The following is a 15,761-nucleotide window of genomic DNA, read 5'->3' as shown; positions in this document are numbered from 1 at the left end:
TTAATGGAGGGCAAATTCTCAGTGTGTATGCTGCCTTTTACTGGGAACTCCTCGCCGAAGGATCCCAGGTATCTGCCCTGTCCCTTCCCAGGGAGCAGAAACTGTGGCGCAAGGGCGCACAGCCAGAGCTGAGTTCCGGGCCAGCCTCAGGCTCCTCTTGTCACACTCTGCCTCCTCCCATACATCAGCCACCAGCGGCCAGCAGTAACCCGATCCAATCCACAAGGGTGCATTACGTTCCAGTGTGCAGTCACGTGAATGACAGCATCGGGCCACACGTTTCCATCTGGTGTGCAGTGGTGTGTAAGAGGAAGATGGAAACATCAAGCAGGTGGGAAGGAAGAGGCACAACAACAGGTAAAACCAACTTGAGGGTTACCAGGTGCTGGCAGCATTCTCATGTTCCTAACCTGGTCCTCACTGTGGTCCATGAGGTGAGCATCCTCATCAGCACACTGTACAGGTGAGGGAGGGTGGGTAGAGAGGGCAAGCAGTCTTCCTAGGGCAACTCAGTGGGGTGGACAGTGCTCAGCAACAGGCCAGTGCACACATCCCAACAATGTGTTTTCCAGGGACAGCAGTGGGGCAGCCAGGTAGCGTCTGGACTCCGCGGGGCTCTGCCTCCTCTGGGTTTTGGGCTGCTTCCTGAACTCATCTTTGTTCCATGTTTCTTTTTCATCTTTATCAAGTGGAGATTAAGAGCTGGGCTTATCTTACAAGGTTTTGATGATAAGATATGATGGGTCCACGTGCCTGATGCATTGTAAGCACTTGGTCAATGTTAGTTGTTCTTGTCATTATTTATAAGCAACCAAGTAGCTTAATCATTGGCTAACTTTAATGAACAAACCAGAATCCTTCCTAACAACAGTGCAAAAGACTCACGCTGTCACCGAGCCCAGTGGTGTAGACTCTCAGTCTCCCTGTCATTTGGTGCTGACTCCTGGTCAAGAAGCCCTTGAGGAGCCCAGGTGGCAAAGTGGTCCAGGATCATCTATGGTAATGGGCACTAAGGACCCTTTCTAGTTTCTGCTCTTCAGATCGCGTGGTCTTTATTGAAAAGTGAAGGAGAGAGATGAGGTTGTTGGAAACAACTCCAATTGCTTCTGTGTCAATGACGTGTCTGACCCTAAACTGAGGTGGCTGAGGTGGAACCAGTCCCAAAGTGGCCAGAGGCCTGGGCAACAGAGGGAGGCTGTGATGGGCGTGCCAGCCTGGGCCAGGTGTGGGGGGTGGGGTCAGGACTCCTGGGAAAGAACCAAGCCTGACAAAGGTCAAGTGGAAGTCACTGAGGAAAGCTGGAAGGAGGGTGGGAAGGGGGGGGGGGTGCCAATGGTGCTAAATAAGCAGGAAAAGGGCGTTTTCTGAGTCACAGAATTCCCAAAATATAATCTCTGGGTAACACCTCGGGTTTTTACTTCCCTGTCAATTACCCACTCTAAATGAGGAAAGCAACTCTTTTGAGGTAACACAGAATCACCTTTCCAAAGGCGCTTTATTAGTTTATTATTATTTTTTTATTGCGGAGAATAATTAGCTTGAGTGCCTTTTAATTTGTTCCCATTAAGGTGTTTGCATAGTAACAATTAGAGGCTGGCAGGCTCCCCAAGCTCTCAGTGAGCAGGGGACTCGCTGGCGGTGAGAAGGCTTTGGGTGAAGTGTAATGAATTGTCGTGCCCTTTGCCATGTGGAGCCCAAGGAGAAAGGGGAGGAACTTGTTGTTGTAACTGGTTGTAGGATAATCAGAGGAGAGAAATGCCTTTTATACACATAAGGTTAGAGAGAGAAAAAAAACAACATCACGCCCACCTACTTGTGAAAAGGATTTGTTATGAGGTTGGAGCACTGAGGATGTGGACTTTTGGAATTACGAATGTTTCTGCAGAAGGCTCCCCTGCTAGTGGGTCCTCTCTATGCAATTGGCACCTGGTGGGTTGGCAGGTCCCGTGTACAGGAGGTTCGGAGGCTGCCTCTTCCTGTCATAGCTGAATCGCCTGCTTCTGGGTAGAATATTTGTCTCAACCACAGGAACGCCTGGATGTCAGTACTTGCTGGGGCCTCACTGAGAATGCTGGCCAAGATCAGTGTTGTCACAGTGCTGGCTCTCGGGGACTCCCTAAAGGATGAACTTGGGTGTGAAGCCTCTGCTTATCTGTGGGATCATTTTGTGAGTTCTTCTGTACGTGGGTCCTAGATATGGACCAGGATGGGGCAAGCGCACCTAGGACATGACACTAAAGGAGGAGCTGTCTCTCAAGGTCATGTAATTACAGGTTGAGCCTTACATGACCTTGAAAATGAGCCTTATCTTTAAAGTCTTTTTCCAGGAAGGGCCTTGCTGTCTCTTCCTAGTCTTATCTCTGATGAACTCTCTTGTTTGGGAAGAAAGATTGGATATGGTCCCTCCCACCCCAGGTCAGCATCTCACCATAACCTTCGGAACAGTATTCTGATACAAACACAAGTTTGAACACCACAGGCCTAAGAAAGTGTTCCTTGTGGTTTTCCTGGAACCATGTGAATGTCTCCCTTAAGGGACATCTCTGATGGGGAGGGGAGGTGCTGACACTGATGGTGAGGACCTAAAGCCACCAAATGCATGCAGGGTCGTGCAAGCAGTCCAGCACAGTGGCGGTGCCTGGGCTTGAAGCCACCTGAGGTCAGCCATCCCCCTGTAGCGTAGCCTGCTGTTCAGAGACCCTGAGAAGTCTCTAACTGCAAAGGGCTCAGCTCTCTCAAACCGAGAGAGTGGTGACACCCACTTTCCTTCCTCCTGGTGAAGGTGGGCTCTGCAGCACAAACACCTCCAGTGGGCCGGGCTTGTTGCCACCAGCAGCTTAACCTCACCTCTGCATGCCACACTCCCCTCAGCCAAACAGGCTTTGCAATGAGAGCACCTACTCACAGGTTTGTGCAAAGGATTTAAGGAGGTTACGCAAGAAATGCTTGGCAGTGTGCCGGTGCCTTGCACATCATACGTGGACAGCGAACACTAGCTGTTGTTACCTTGATCATTTTGAATGTTAGTAAGTTCAACCCTCTGCCAAGGGGCACAAAGATCATGTCTGCACTGCTACTTGGGGAGAGGCATTGACCCACTTTTTCATCCTGATGCCCACCTGGTTCTGAGCACAGTTGCAGGGTCATGTTCTGGGCTCAGCAGAAGTTTCTTTCCCACCCCAGACTTCACTCCACACACCTGTGGTGGTGTTTTCTGGAGTTACCTTTGACTTACTGCCTTTCTCTAAGTGTCCATTGCTTCCTTGCTGTCACCTCAGATCGTCCTGACAACCACCCACAGTAGGGAACATTGTGCCTACACGACGGGTGAGAAACCTGGGGCCCTGTGAGGTGGGGTGAGTGGCTCCTGTTCACACAGGCAGTAGTGCAGTGATGGGGGAGAGTTCGATGCCCGGACCCCACACCCGGGGCTGCCCGCTTCCCGCCGCTCTGGCCAAGCCTGTCCTCCTTGAGGACACATGGTTCCTCCTGGAGTAGAGCTGATGTTTCAACAGCGACCAAAGCCTTCAGGGGAGGGAATAAAGGTCCCCCGGTAGAAGCCGAGTCCCCGTTAGCAAGACAAGACATTTGTGGGTATTGAGGGACCTTCTGAGTCAAACTGAGTTATTCACAGAGGGGAAGGAAAAAAACCCATAAGCTGCATTTTTAGTTTTATATTAAGTTCTATTTTTGAGATATGTTTTATTATAATGTACATACTATAATTATATCATATCACTACAGTAGTGCAGGCAGGTGATTTACATACAAATAAATATGCACAGGTTTGGCAGCAAGCAGAGTACATTTTACTGACATGTGACAGGATCAAAGGAGTTTGGAAATTACTGCCCCGACACCCAACAGTTCCTGCTCCACCTAGAAGCGGCATTTTCACATTCAGCACCTCCTGGGAAGAAATCCCATTGGGCTCTCTAAGACCTAAGGCAGTGGTCCCCAACCTTTTTTGGGCCACGGACCTGTTTAATGTCAGAAAATATTTTCACGGACCAGCCTTTAAGGTGGGATGGATAAATGTATCACGTGACTGAGACAAGTATCAAGAGTAAGTCTTAGATGGATGTAACAGAGGGAATCTGGTCATTTTTAAAAAATAAAACATTGTTCAGACTTAAATATAAATAAAACGGAAATAATGTGAGTTATTTATTCTTTCTCTGCAGACCGGTACCAAATGGCTCATGGACCAGTACCGGTCTGTGGCCCAGGGGTTGGGATTTTTTGAATGCTGTGCCCTGTGTGCATGTGTGTATGGATGTGTGTGTGAGTGTGCGAGAGAGAGACAGACCTTTATTTCTCCCAATAGAGGCCACTTCTGAGTGTAAGAGCTTTGGGTCGGAAGTGTGAGAGGCCCTGTATCTCTGATGGGTCCCAATCTCGCAGGAAGTCAGCACTGTCCCACTTCCCAAGGACTCCTCTGAGATTTGAAGGCTAGCAGCCCAGGCCAAGGCCATCTCTGCACCCCTCAGCTGAATGTGCACATTTACTCTGCTTCTGGTCGTTCAGATTTCACCAAAGACACTCCTCAAAACCAACCTGGTTAACCATAAAGTTGCCTAAGGGGCGTGGTGGGTCCTTAGCAGGTGCTCAGCTAAAGCAGTACTGGGTTTATGGGTAAGGCAGAACCTCAGAACTTCAGCAGGATGCTGGAGGTGCTGGGGAGGGGACTTTACTCCAGCTAAGGAAGTTCTGAAGGCTGTGGGATCTGCATGAATTGCTGTGCGTATTGTGTGCCCACAGAGAAAGGGATTTACCTGTTAGGGTTGTGGTGTCTGACCAGTGCAAAGAGAAATTAAAGGGAATTCGGACAGGTGTCTGCTAATTGTTTGTTTTTTATTTTAAAAGAAAATTTTTTTTATGGATTTGAGAGAGAGAGGAAGAGAGAGAGGGAGAAAGAGAGGAAGAGAGAGAGGAAGGGAGAGAGAGAGGGTAAAAGAGGGAGAGAGAAGAAGTGAGAGAGAGGGTGAAAGAGAGAGAGAGGGGATGAGGGGGGGAGAGGAGCACTAGCTCCTTGTTTCACTTAGTTGTTCCATTTAGCTGTGCACTCATCGATTGCTTCTCACATATGCCCTAACTGGGGATTGAACCTGTGACCTCAGCACACTGGGTCAATGCTCTGTCCACTGAACCACCTGGCCAGGGCCTCTGCTATTATTTAGACTCCCAAGTAGAATCAGCCACCTAAGTCCAGTGTCTGCAAAACTCTAGGGGTCAGGAGCAGAGCTGACCCAGTTTATAGTTCTGATTCTGGTACTGACCAACTGTGGGACTGTGGACAAGTGAATGTCTCTGCTGCCCTAAGTCAGAGAGCTGTCTGAGATCACTCAAGGCAAGAAACCCAGAAAGTTACATATAAAAATTTTTGTATATATAAATTTATATGGTTTCAAATGCCAACTGAACTATATATAGCTATATATAGAAAACACACCCACATGGTTAACTTAGAAAGCATAAAAAGGGGCAATGTCTCATAGTTCATTTGTTATTTAATCAGGTTCATCCACCTCTCTGATACAATTATCTCTTTGTTTTGAACACAACCTAGAGGGAAGCATTGCTTTTTTTTTTTATCATGTTTTTTAATATGAAGTAATGATGTAGGATGACTGGCAGGTGAACAGAATTTCCATTGTTGGCATTTGTATTTCTGTATACGACACCACACCCTTCACAGTCCTAATATTTGTTTAAGGTGGTTTAATAATTGTTCCTCTCCTTCAGGACTTTGAGGGTAATAGACATTCTGATCTTCATAAACAGTGGTTTCAATAATAATAATGAAATAGCAGTGTGGGTTTCTGTTCCTACCTGTCAATTCCTGTCATTTTGTTCTCTCCCATTCCCACCACGTTATACATGCCAGCACTTAAAAGGGCTGAGACAAGAGAGGAAGCTCCTGAAGGATAGGGCGCCGTTTTCCCTTCCTTGCAGCTCCCTCAGACCTTTGCAGGAGTTTCACACATAGATGCACTTTCAATATAGACTTTCAAAGTGGGTTAATGTCAAGTTCAGCTGTGACTGTTAGCAAGGTGATGGGCTACACAGATGCAGCCTGCAGATGGTGTGGGATGAGGGGATTGGAGCACGCAGTTCAAAGTACAAACAGACACCGTGTAATAAACAGCAGCAAACTGTGGTCGGCATTAAAACTGCTACTGGAAAAATGGTGCCCCAACCAACCAACGTCTTTTGGTTAGTCTACATTGTCTTTTGAACGTGTCTGTGGCAGTAATAAAAAATAAACATCAAAAGCTAAGCATGTTAACCTTGTTGCTTAGGAAAAGAAAATTGCTCCTACACCAAGCCACGAGAAAGCAGCTGACAACACGTGCAGCCTCCCTTACAAGCTCACTGTAATGATGGCTGTTTGCTCTTGCTCTTCTTAGCATAACCCTATCTGGCAAGCAGCTGACTATGGCCACAGTTCCTAGATCTTTTTTTAGGATCAACTAAAAAAAAATCTGAAATCGTACACATAGTAAGGAGCAGTATAGCTTTTTGGTGGTTTTCTGTGCTTTATTGCTCACATCTTTTCCTTGTACTCTCTGTCCGAGATCAGAAAATGTTCTTTCTAGGAGTTATAGCCTTCCTTTACAGAGGACATTCCAACAACCGGGAGTAAAGGCTGGATGGCGGCAAAGGAGGTGGAGCAGAAGCTTTTGCGAAATGTCAGAGCCAAGCATTTCCCTCTCCCAATGGTCACGGTCTCAAGATTTGACGAAGTGGGTCCTTTACTTAGAATCAAGCTTGAGCACAGGCTGCAAATTGACACCCAGGAGCAGTGGTCTTGAAATCAGCAGATTTCAATCCCAAGTAGCTGATTGAGATTTCTGTTTTTCATGACTGCTGGGGCTGCTGGAATGTCTGGGAGAGCTCACAGTTTAAAAAGGAGTCCATCTGAAAACAGACACTTTAGGACTATGAACTGAAAGGCAGGCTTATACACAAAATCAACAATTCTCTACATGAGCTCTGTTCTTGCAGCAAAACAAAACGGAAAATTTACATTATTTCTCATTTCAGGGAAGAACAAAATGTGTGTGTGTGTGTGTGTGTGAGAGAGAGAGAGAGAGAGAGAGAGAGAGAGAGAGAGATTGTGTGTGTTAATGAGGCATCTACTTGCAGGACGGTACATGAGCATCCAGACTCAGGAAGTAGAGGGCCAATAATCACAAAGCACAAATCATCTGTCACTTGCAGAAGTACAAAGTGTGAGGAAGTGTACTATCTCCTAGAGCTGTTACCCGCTTGTATTTCTATCCAAGATAAAACATTTTTAGGTAAATTCAAGGAGGGCAACTTAAAGTTCGCTCAAATTCTGTAGAAAAGAATTCTCAGCCCTGGCTGGTTGGCTCAGTGGTAGAGCGTCGGCCTGGAGTGCAGGAGTCCTGGGTTCAATTCCCGGCCAGGACACACAGGAGAAGCGCCCATCTGCTTCTCCACCCCTCCCCCTCTCTTTCCTCTCTGTCTCTCTCTTCCCCTCCCACAGCCAAGGCTCCATTGGAGCAAAGTTGGCCCTGTGCGCTGAGGATGGCTCTGTGGCCTCTGCCTCAGGCACTAGAATGGCTCTGGTTGCAACAGAGTGATGCCCCAGATGGGCAGAGCATTGCCCCCTGGTGGGCATGCCGGGTGGACCCCGGTTGGGCGCATGCGGGAGTCTGTCTGACTGCCTCCCTGTTTCCAACTTCAGAAAAATACAAAAAAAAAAAAAAAAGAATTCTCCTTAAAAAAAAAGTTTTAAGGTGTCGGGCCATGAACTTTTGAGAATTTGAAAGGGCAAGAAAGAAAAAAAAAGGAAACAATTTCTAGTTACTGATGGATAAGTGGAGCCTGTGGCCAGGTGCTGGTAGCTCACCCATAAGCAATTCCTGTTGATAGAAGGCTGTTTCTCTTTTCTCACACTCTGAGAGAGTCAAATGTCATCCTCGGCTTTGACACTGAACATAGGCGCGACCTTGACGCCCATTTAACTAGCCCCCTTACACAGCCCCATCCCATCTCCAGCTTGCTTTGTTTTCAGTAAAATCAAGAATAAAGATCACCCCCACCCTGCATCCTGCATCCACCTGCAACTTCCAAGAAGGCCTGAAGTCTCGCAGTTACTCTGCATGTATTTTCAGAGCACTGCTGACACAGAAAACAAATGAGATGAGATGCCACCCGGAAAGCATAGTCCTCCCAGGGACAGTCTTCGTGGTCGTGGCAGATGTTGCATCCAATCACTGGGCACCCATTCCCAGCCACCGCCCCCTCTGCTTCCCTTTGCTCTATGGGCTTAAAGGTGTCCAAAGCACCTTTCCGCCAGCGGCCTTGTGCAATGGCTCTGGCCTATGAGATATGTCAAGGGAGGCCTGCCGAGAAGAGGAAGCTTCCTGTCCTGAGTAAAAAGACAGAGCTCCATCAGGAGAAGGCGAGAGGCCACCTGTCTTCTTCCTCCCTAGACGGACCTGAGTGGTGAGCCACCTCCCTGGGATCTGCTTACTGCAGGACCTCCTGTCACACGAGACAGACCATCATGCCCCCCCCCCTCCTGTGTAGGCCCCTGGAGTCAGATTTCCCTTTTGCTGTGGCCAAACCTAATTCCTAATTCTCACTGACAAACCCCAGCAGGAGCTTCGTGCTGCCCATGTCCCGGTCAAATACCAGCATTTCAACCCTCCTTTGCTGCAGGGCTCATTTCTCACCCCGCTGCTCCTTCCTTTCTCCGGCATCACTCAGGTTATCAGTTATCAGGGTGGGAGGGAGGGAGAGAGAGAGAGAGCTTCTGAAAGTGAACTGAAGAGGAGGAGAGCACACCTGTCCAACAGAGTCGGTGCGTGCCACAGGCGTGTCCACATACTCTTTCCTGGTGGTACGTCCAAAGTGACACGTGGTTCTGGGCTGTGCTGTGTTCAGAAACCCTGTTTCCCTCCATGTCCTCCTGAAGCACTTCCTGATTAGGGTCATAGTCTGCAAAGCTCTGAAAAGAAATGCCCCCTTGCCACCCTCTGGAGCGCCACAGCGACCTTAACTTTACTCAGTAAAAAAGGCTAACGCAAGGGGAGGTGGCAAGGGAGATGGAGGAGTAGGAGTTACAGGAAAGGTGTTTCTAGGCTTTAACATCTGTTCAGGCACCAGAGCAGCTTCTGGAGAATTCTCTGAAGAATGGGAGCAGGGAACCATTCTATTTATTTTTTTAAAGACGCCATGGGAAAGCACTGTGTATGCCCGTGTGGACTGGCAGGATCATTACTCCCTATTGGAAGGTCAGAGGGCAAGACCTTGTAGCTTCATGCTCTCAAACTAAGGAAACGGGTGCTGTGTTTTATGGACCCTCTCCCCAAGGTACTCAGAGCCCTAGAACAGGAACTCCGTCAATCGGAGGCGAGCTTGTCGAGAACACTATTAGCCCCTTTTTACAGAATTTGCGCGAGACACAGAGACACCGAATGACTCATCTAGGTCACTAGGATGTTACCTGAGAAGCTGAAAAATTCGCTTGAGTTTCCTGTGTGATCCTCTGCTCCTGCCCCAATAAGACAAGTGGCCTGGGCCACCTGCCTTTCTGGGTTTTGACAAAGTACCTGATCTGAAAAATGTCACCAGGAAGCATGGAAATTGGCCATCCCTTAGGGCCCAGAGGACCGACATGTGGTTCAGTGGGTGAAACAAATGCTCTTTCCTGAAGAAGGGCCCCCAGAAAATAAAGTGGGCCTGTTCCGTTACTTGCAGCCAAGAGATGCATGAGGGCGGCTTTCTGCCACCACATGTCCCAGTCAGCTTCCATATTTAAAAGCTGGGCTTGCTGAGTTACCAAAAGGGCCCTCGCTCTTTCTCTGTCTTCCTCGCGAACACTTACAAGGAGAGGGAGGGTGAGCGTGGATTTACTAACTGCAGCCCCGGGTCCCTGCTGCTCTGCCTTCACCCAGGTATTACCCCACCTCAAGCACCCTTTCCTCTCCTTCCCCAATCCTGTGTCACCTTCTCCAGGGGACTGCCCCCCGACCCCAGTGTCCTCCAGGGCATCATGGCCTTTCCTAGCCTAGAGTGGACAGAGTTTGACCGAGTGTCCTCTTATATAATAACAGAACGTCCATAGCTGTACCTAATACCTACTGCCCCATTTTTATGACTGTGTGAAGCACTGGACACAAGCTAGTTTGTCCACACAGCTACTCTAACTGCAGGGACTACAGATGAGGACATTGAGGACCCAGAGGACACTGAGGACATTGCTCTATGCAATTTGACTACAGCCAGAAGGGATACGAGAGAAAGTGTCCTCCACCCCTCTGGGCGCTGTCTGTTGCTGTCCCCGCGTGCAGACTGCCTGCCTTTTGCTAGCGGTGGCTGCTCTTGCAGACCCCTGGGCTCTCCCCTGCAGACTGGCTCTCACCAAGCCCTAGTTCCTCTAAGAAAGTCTCTTTCCAGGCGACGGCACAGGAGTCTGCCTCTGCCCCAGCAGGAGACACAGCTTCTCCTTCTCAGCTAAGAGGCAGACCTTTCTGGAGATACCACGTTTCAGATGTCTTTCAAGAGATCAGAGGGACCTCCTGGCTACTAATTTGCTTCCCAAACCTCTCAAGGACCTCATGGCTCTTAGGTCCTAGGTCAGCCACTACTTCTAAGGATGTTTCTCCTCCTGGCTGCTCCCTGTGCCTACACTGGGAGTGGGAGTCTCCTGTGGTTGTCCCCCTGCCCTGGCAGCTGCACGCACCTTGGGAGGGTACTGACTCACAGGGACCATCTGGCTGGAGAAAATGGGACCAAGGTGGCAGCTTTTCTGGGGGGATGGCTTTTGCTCTTTTAAAACTTAAGCATTTCCAGATTTCTTTGTCATTTTCAAAGGTTCCTCAGCATGTGAAGGTACTAAATGGCAAAGGCTATAATGATGAGTTGAGATATATTTTAACACCTTTTTCCCCCCTCTTCTTCTTCTCAGTTTCAGAATGTGTGGGCACTTTCAGAACACCAAGCTCCACCTCACAGCAGGGGGTTAGGGTCTGATGCTTCCACATCCAGCACAGTGGCAAGGGACAGGACAGCAGCCTGGTGAGCGGGGGCAGTCGGGTTTGTCAAGACAGCCTGCTATGGATTGAATTGTGTCTGCCCCTACGTTGACGTCCTCCCTTAAATATGTATGTGGAAGTCCTAACTCCTAGTATTTGAGAATGTGACCATATTCAGAGATTGGGTTTTTACAGAGGTCATTCAGGTTAATAAGGTCATTAGAGTGGATCTAAAATGACTGGTGTCCCTATACGAAGAGGACACAGACGCATAGAGGGAGGACCTAGTGAATAGACAGGGAAAAGACGGCCATCTACAGACCAAGGAGAGAGGCCTCAGAAAAAAAAAACATGAACCTCAAAAACTTGCAGCTTTCAACATAATAGTGTACAGTTGTATCAGGACTCTTAATGAGACTCCGGCCTCCAGAGTCATGAGACAGTAAATTTCTGTCGTGGAAGGCACCCCGCCGGTGGTACTACTATGTTATGACAACCCTTGAACAATAATACAGACTTCACACTGTGAACAAGACCCAGATTCCTCTACGCCTTTCTGTGATCCCAAGTCCCCAGCCAAGCCAGAGGTGCCCTCATAAATGATTTTCAGAAAACAGCGGCAAACTGTGTGCACAGAGCAGCCCACTTCACACACTTGGCCCCAGGTGCGCTCATTATTCCCTTTGAAAGACGCCTCCGTGTCAGCCCCGCTGAGATTTCTACCTGTGGTTCTAGGAACTCGCAGGCCTATTAGCATTCAGGCTTTGCACCGACCACTAAGCCACTTCTAAGAGCGAGGCTACCTGAGGCACTTTGCAAACGTATGTCTGGGCTGCCGTTTTCCTCTGCACCCCCATCACCTGCCACCTTTGGGGTGACACATTGCATGTTTCAAGGACTGATGTTAGGTTCTGTAGGAACTTCATGTGGCGAGGCTGGCATGACCATTCCAGGGAGTTCTGTCTTCACCTCCTCTCCCAGCCTCAGCAAGCGCGAGGAGAGCTTGGTGCGCTGCGCTCTGTGGTAGACCACATTAGTGTCGCACACCCGCTTCTCAGGAGCTCAAAGACCAGGCACAATGTTTGGTTGGGCCCACACTTCTCTCACCCCTGATTTCCACGTGGGTATCTCACCAAAATGGATTATGGGTTTCCTCCTGCAGGAATTGCATGGACCTACAGAGTACCACCCCAGGGAGAAAACAAGGCGTTTTTCCTCCCAATCATGGCTTCAGGAAGGGGGGGGGCACACACTATAAATTATAGGCAGCAAGAAAGGCGCACAGTCCTGGCCCTGCTGAGGGCTGGGCTGTGGACACAGGGCTAGTTGTTGAGAGAGGACAGGGACTGTGCTAGCTCAGGTGGTCAGGGCAATGCCCAATGGACACCAAAAGCAATGCCATTTGTCACCTTCCCAGTCATATGAGTGGTGATGATACAGACGATGGAAACCATTGTCACCCTGATAAACCTAACAGAGAAATCGCCAAGGTGTCACTTTGGTTCCTTGAAATGAACTCTTAGTATTATATGATTGACTGAGAGATGATAAAAGGCCATGAGAGTAAGGAATAGAAACACCTTTTCTCATTAATTTTTCTGAGCCTTGGTGGAGGTCCTGGGGCCCCCTCTACACTGCCCCCTTGAACACTAAACATCCTTCGTTCCCAGCCTGGGGTGGGCAGGTGGCCATACACTGGGCACAGGAACATGCAGAGCTGTGTTAGGGACCACTCTCCTTCTTTTCCCTGGTGTCTGAGCATGTCACCCAGTGCCCTTATTATCTTGGCTGTCTGACCAGTAAGAGCAGGCAGCAGGCCAACCCCCCATGCTGAAAATCAATCCAGTGCCCAGTGGAAATGTTTTAGAATTTCCTGCCTCTGCCTTCCTGAGTTGATAGAATAGGAAACAATCATCGTATGGAGGGGCACTGAAGGCGAGCAGAGGCAGGAAGATCTTTTGACTGTTATTTTACAAATATTGCTTCCTTCGCTTGTTAGCGGCCCAGAGGAAATGCAGCAGGGAGGGGGCAGCCTGCAGCCTCTCACCAGAGGCGCGTTCGGGTGACTCACACAGCGCATGATTCAACTTCACTAAAATTTCCTCAGCTGCCAGGAAAGGAGCACTTGGAAACCCTTTAATTTGAAGCTTTGAATCAGTTAATGACTTGCTTTCTTCCCCTTCTCCTGAAATCCTCCCCTCACCACCCCCAACACACACACAGACATACAGACACACATACATATACACTCACACAGACACACAAGTCTTTGTCAAGTGTTTCAATTTTAGGGACCCGACCCAGAGACACAGAAATTCTGTGGCATTCACGATCGCCTCTGTTGTGACAAAGTGGCGAGCAGCCCTCTGCATTCCCCAGCTCTCTTGGCTGTAGGAATACATAATGAGTCACAGATACTATTTGGGTGCATGTGCAAGTTTGTTGCGGGAGAGTGAATTATCCCCAAACCCACCCCTTGCCACTACAGCTTATCCTGTCCTCAAGCCGCCCTCCGCGTTCGTGGGTCAGAGTGCGTGCCCTGACAGTCAGCAATGCCTTCCTGACATTTTTATTGTTTTTGTTGGTTTAAGCACGGTCCTCTTTTCCCACCAAAGACACATCAAAGGAACATGCACACACACATACACTTACACACACAGCTCACTTCTGCTGGTTTGCACATTCTGGGAGGCTGGCTGCAAGAACACAGACAGGTTTTCCACACTGGTTGTTACTATTAGGAAGCCTGCAATCTAATGACCTAAGTGCGACGATGCCTGACTTAGGAAACTTTTTTATAGCTTTGCGAGACAGACCTCTCTGTATGCGACAACTTGCTTCCTTTCTCTCCTGAAAGATGCCAGCTGCCTCTGCCCTGAGACCACAAGGAACTACATAGCACAACCTCAGCCTGGCGTTTTCAACCTAGATCAATCAGCCCAGCTCCTGCACTCTCTGCCTCCCGGGCACGACAGAGTGGCCACTGTGCCCCAGCTGGTCTAAATGCAAATCTGTGAGCCTGCCTCTGCCTCTGCTCCACACTGGCACAGCCCTCCCTGGCCGGCTGTGCGGGTGCCTCTAAACCCCGGCAACCTGGCGTGTGGGCAAGAGAGCATGGCGAGTTCAGGATCCCTCAGCCGCTGTCACTCGGGGGCAAGGGAGAGCAAGGCAGAACCCAGAGAGCTGCATGCTTTACAATCTCTAGGACGTTAACCAGGAGCAGCCCAACTGACTCTCCCTTGCCAAAGTTCTCATGCACCGACTAACACTTCAGCAGCTTAACTATTTATTTAGACATGTCTGAAGAGCTGCCATCTGATGAATAAGTAACCCAATAGCCTTGTAACCATAAGCTTGAGTTTGAATTCCTCCCACCACACCGACGACGACGGGAACCGGCCCGACTCTGAAGAGACTGACAACATTCTCTGCAAAGCTGAGCAACAAGTAGAGATGTGAAAAGTCCGGCGTGTACTCACCTCTCATGAAGCACTGTGGATATGAAGGAAATGACTCAAATATGCTGTCTGAAGCCATGGCTTCCTCCTGACAGTGCACCCTCTTCGGAAGGTGGGGAGTCAATGGTTTCTTTTCACCTTAGGAGTGAAAACCAAGAAAGGTCATTGTTTGAACCTCACCCCCAACCATTGCTCCCTCCATCTCTCTCTCTTTCTTTTCTTTCTCTCAACATCTCGGGGGCTACCCCAAGCCCTATGAAAAAAAAATGTACCTTTGCGAAAACAAATATTCAAATTGTTAAAGATTAAAAAAAAAAGCGGTGTCTTGGCTGTGGGTTGAGGATGTTCACCACTCTGCGAAACCCTGTGGTTTGCAGCCTGTGTGATTCGTCCTGCCTGCTGACCACTGTGCTGGGCTTAGACTTCTGACACTGCCAGCCTACCCAACTTGTGGTTCTGTGGTTGTTTATGGGGCCCAAAGAAGTTTTCACACAACCCAAATTACAAATTTAACTGTTCCCCTTTCCACAGCTCCTCTTAATTGGTTCTTGCCAATCATGTGACTTCAATGATGTCAATTTTTTTTTTTTTTTTACTTTTTGAGCAATGCCCTTCCTCCCCTCCACCTGCCTCCCCCCTCCCCCCTGGGCTGTGCAAGGAAACAGCCCAGTTGACTTTGCAAGAGAGCGACTGTAGCAAAAAGTGACTCAGTCTCTTATTATATCAATGATCTTTGCTGATTTAGTGCAATGCGGGTCCTGTTGTTGTTATTTGTGGTTTGGGGAACTACTGATTATTTTGATTAAGATTTCATTGCTGCTTATTCAATAGTAATTCTAGCCTGGCATGAGACTGCTGCTCCAACAAGATGTGGATGCCATCATTCAAGACGCTGGGCATCAGGTCGGGGGTGTCAGCCCTTGGTAAGAACTAGAGCAGCGTAAGTGAAACTACGAAGGGGAAAAGTATAAAAGGAAACGTTTTGACAAGAGTCTGACCCCTGAAAGGGTCTAGCACCTTACCAGTGTTTTAGAAAGCGTTGTAACATTGTGATGAAAAGACTATTTTAATACAAAAAAATTAGGTGGTTTTATTTTCCCCTAAATGAACATCTTTTCAGTAAAGAGGTAAAGTCATATTCTCTGCTTCATGCACACACACACACACACACACACACACGCACAAATTAGAAAGCCAAAAAAAAAAGAAAAGAGAAGTTTTGCATTTTGAGCTAAAGCAGGGGCTACCCTGTGATTTTTTTCTTTCTTTCCTTTTTTTTTTGCTTTCACCT

At 48.5% G+C, this 15,761-nt stretch overlaps 1 protein-coding gene across 2 annotated transcripts in view; it reads right to left on the bottom strand.

Moving 5' to 3' along the window:
- Nucleotides 1-14,927, bottom strand: part of RUNX1 (RUNX family transcription factor 1) — a 230,526-nt gene extending 215,599 nt beyond the window's left edge. Inside the window, exons 1-2 of one of the 2 annotated variants that reach the window (XM_066259442.1) lie at nucleotides 14,743-14,927; nucleotides 14,492-14,608 (exon numbers count right to left, since the gene is read on the bottom strand). In XM_066259442.1, coding sequence (XP_066115539.1) covers nucleotides 14,492-14,549 — 58 coding nt within the window. In that variant the 5' untranslated portion in view covers nucleotides 14,550-14,608; nucleotides 14,743-14,927. The remainder of the gene's footprint in view (nucleotides 1-14,491; nucleotides 14,609-14,742) is intronic. The other variant, XM_066259439.1, reaches the window with a different exon arrangement.
- Between the last annotated feature and the right edge of the window lie 834 nt (nucleotides 14,928-15,761).

Source organism: Saccopteryx bilineata, chromosome 2, assembly GCF_036850765.1.
Source record: "Saccopteryx bilineata isolate mSacBil1 chromosome 2, mSacBil1_pri_phased_curated, whole genome shotgun sequence".
Taxonomy (NCBI): domain Eukaryota; kingdom Metazoa; phylum Chordata; class Mammalia; order Chiroptera; family Emballonuridae; genus Saccopteryx; species Saccopteryx bilineata.
Note: the sequence above shows the minus strand (reverse complement) of the source record. Positions and strands in the feature narration are given on the sequence as shown.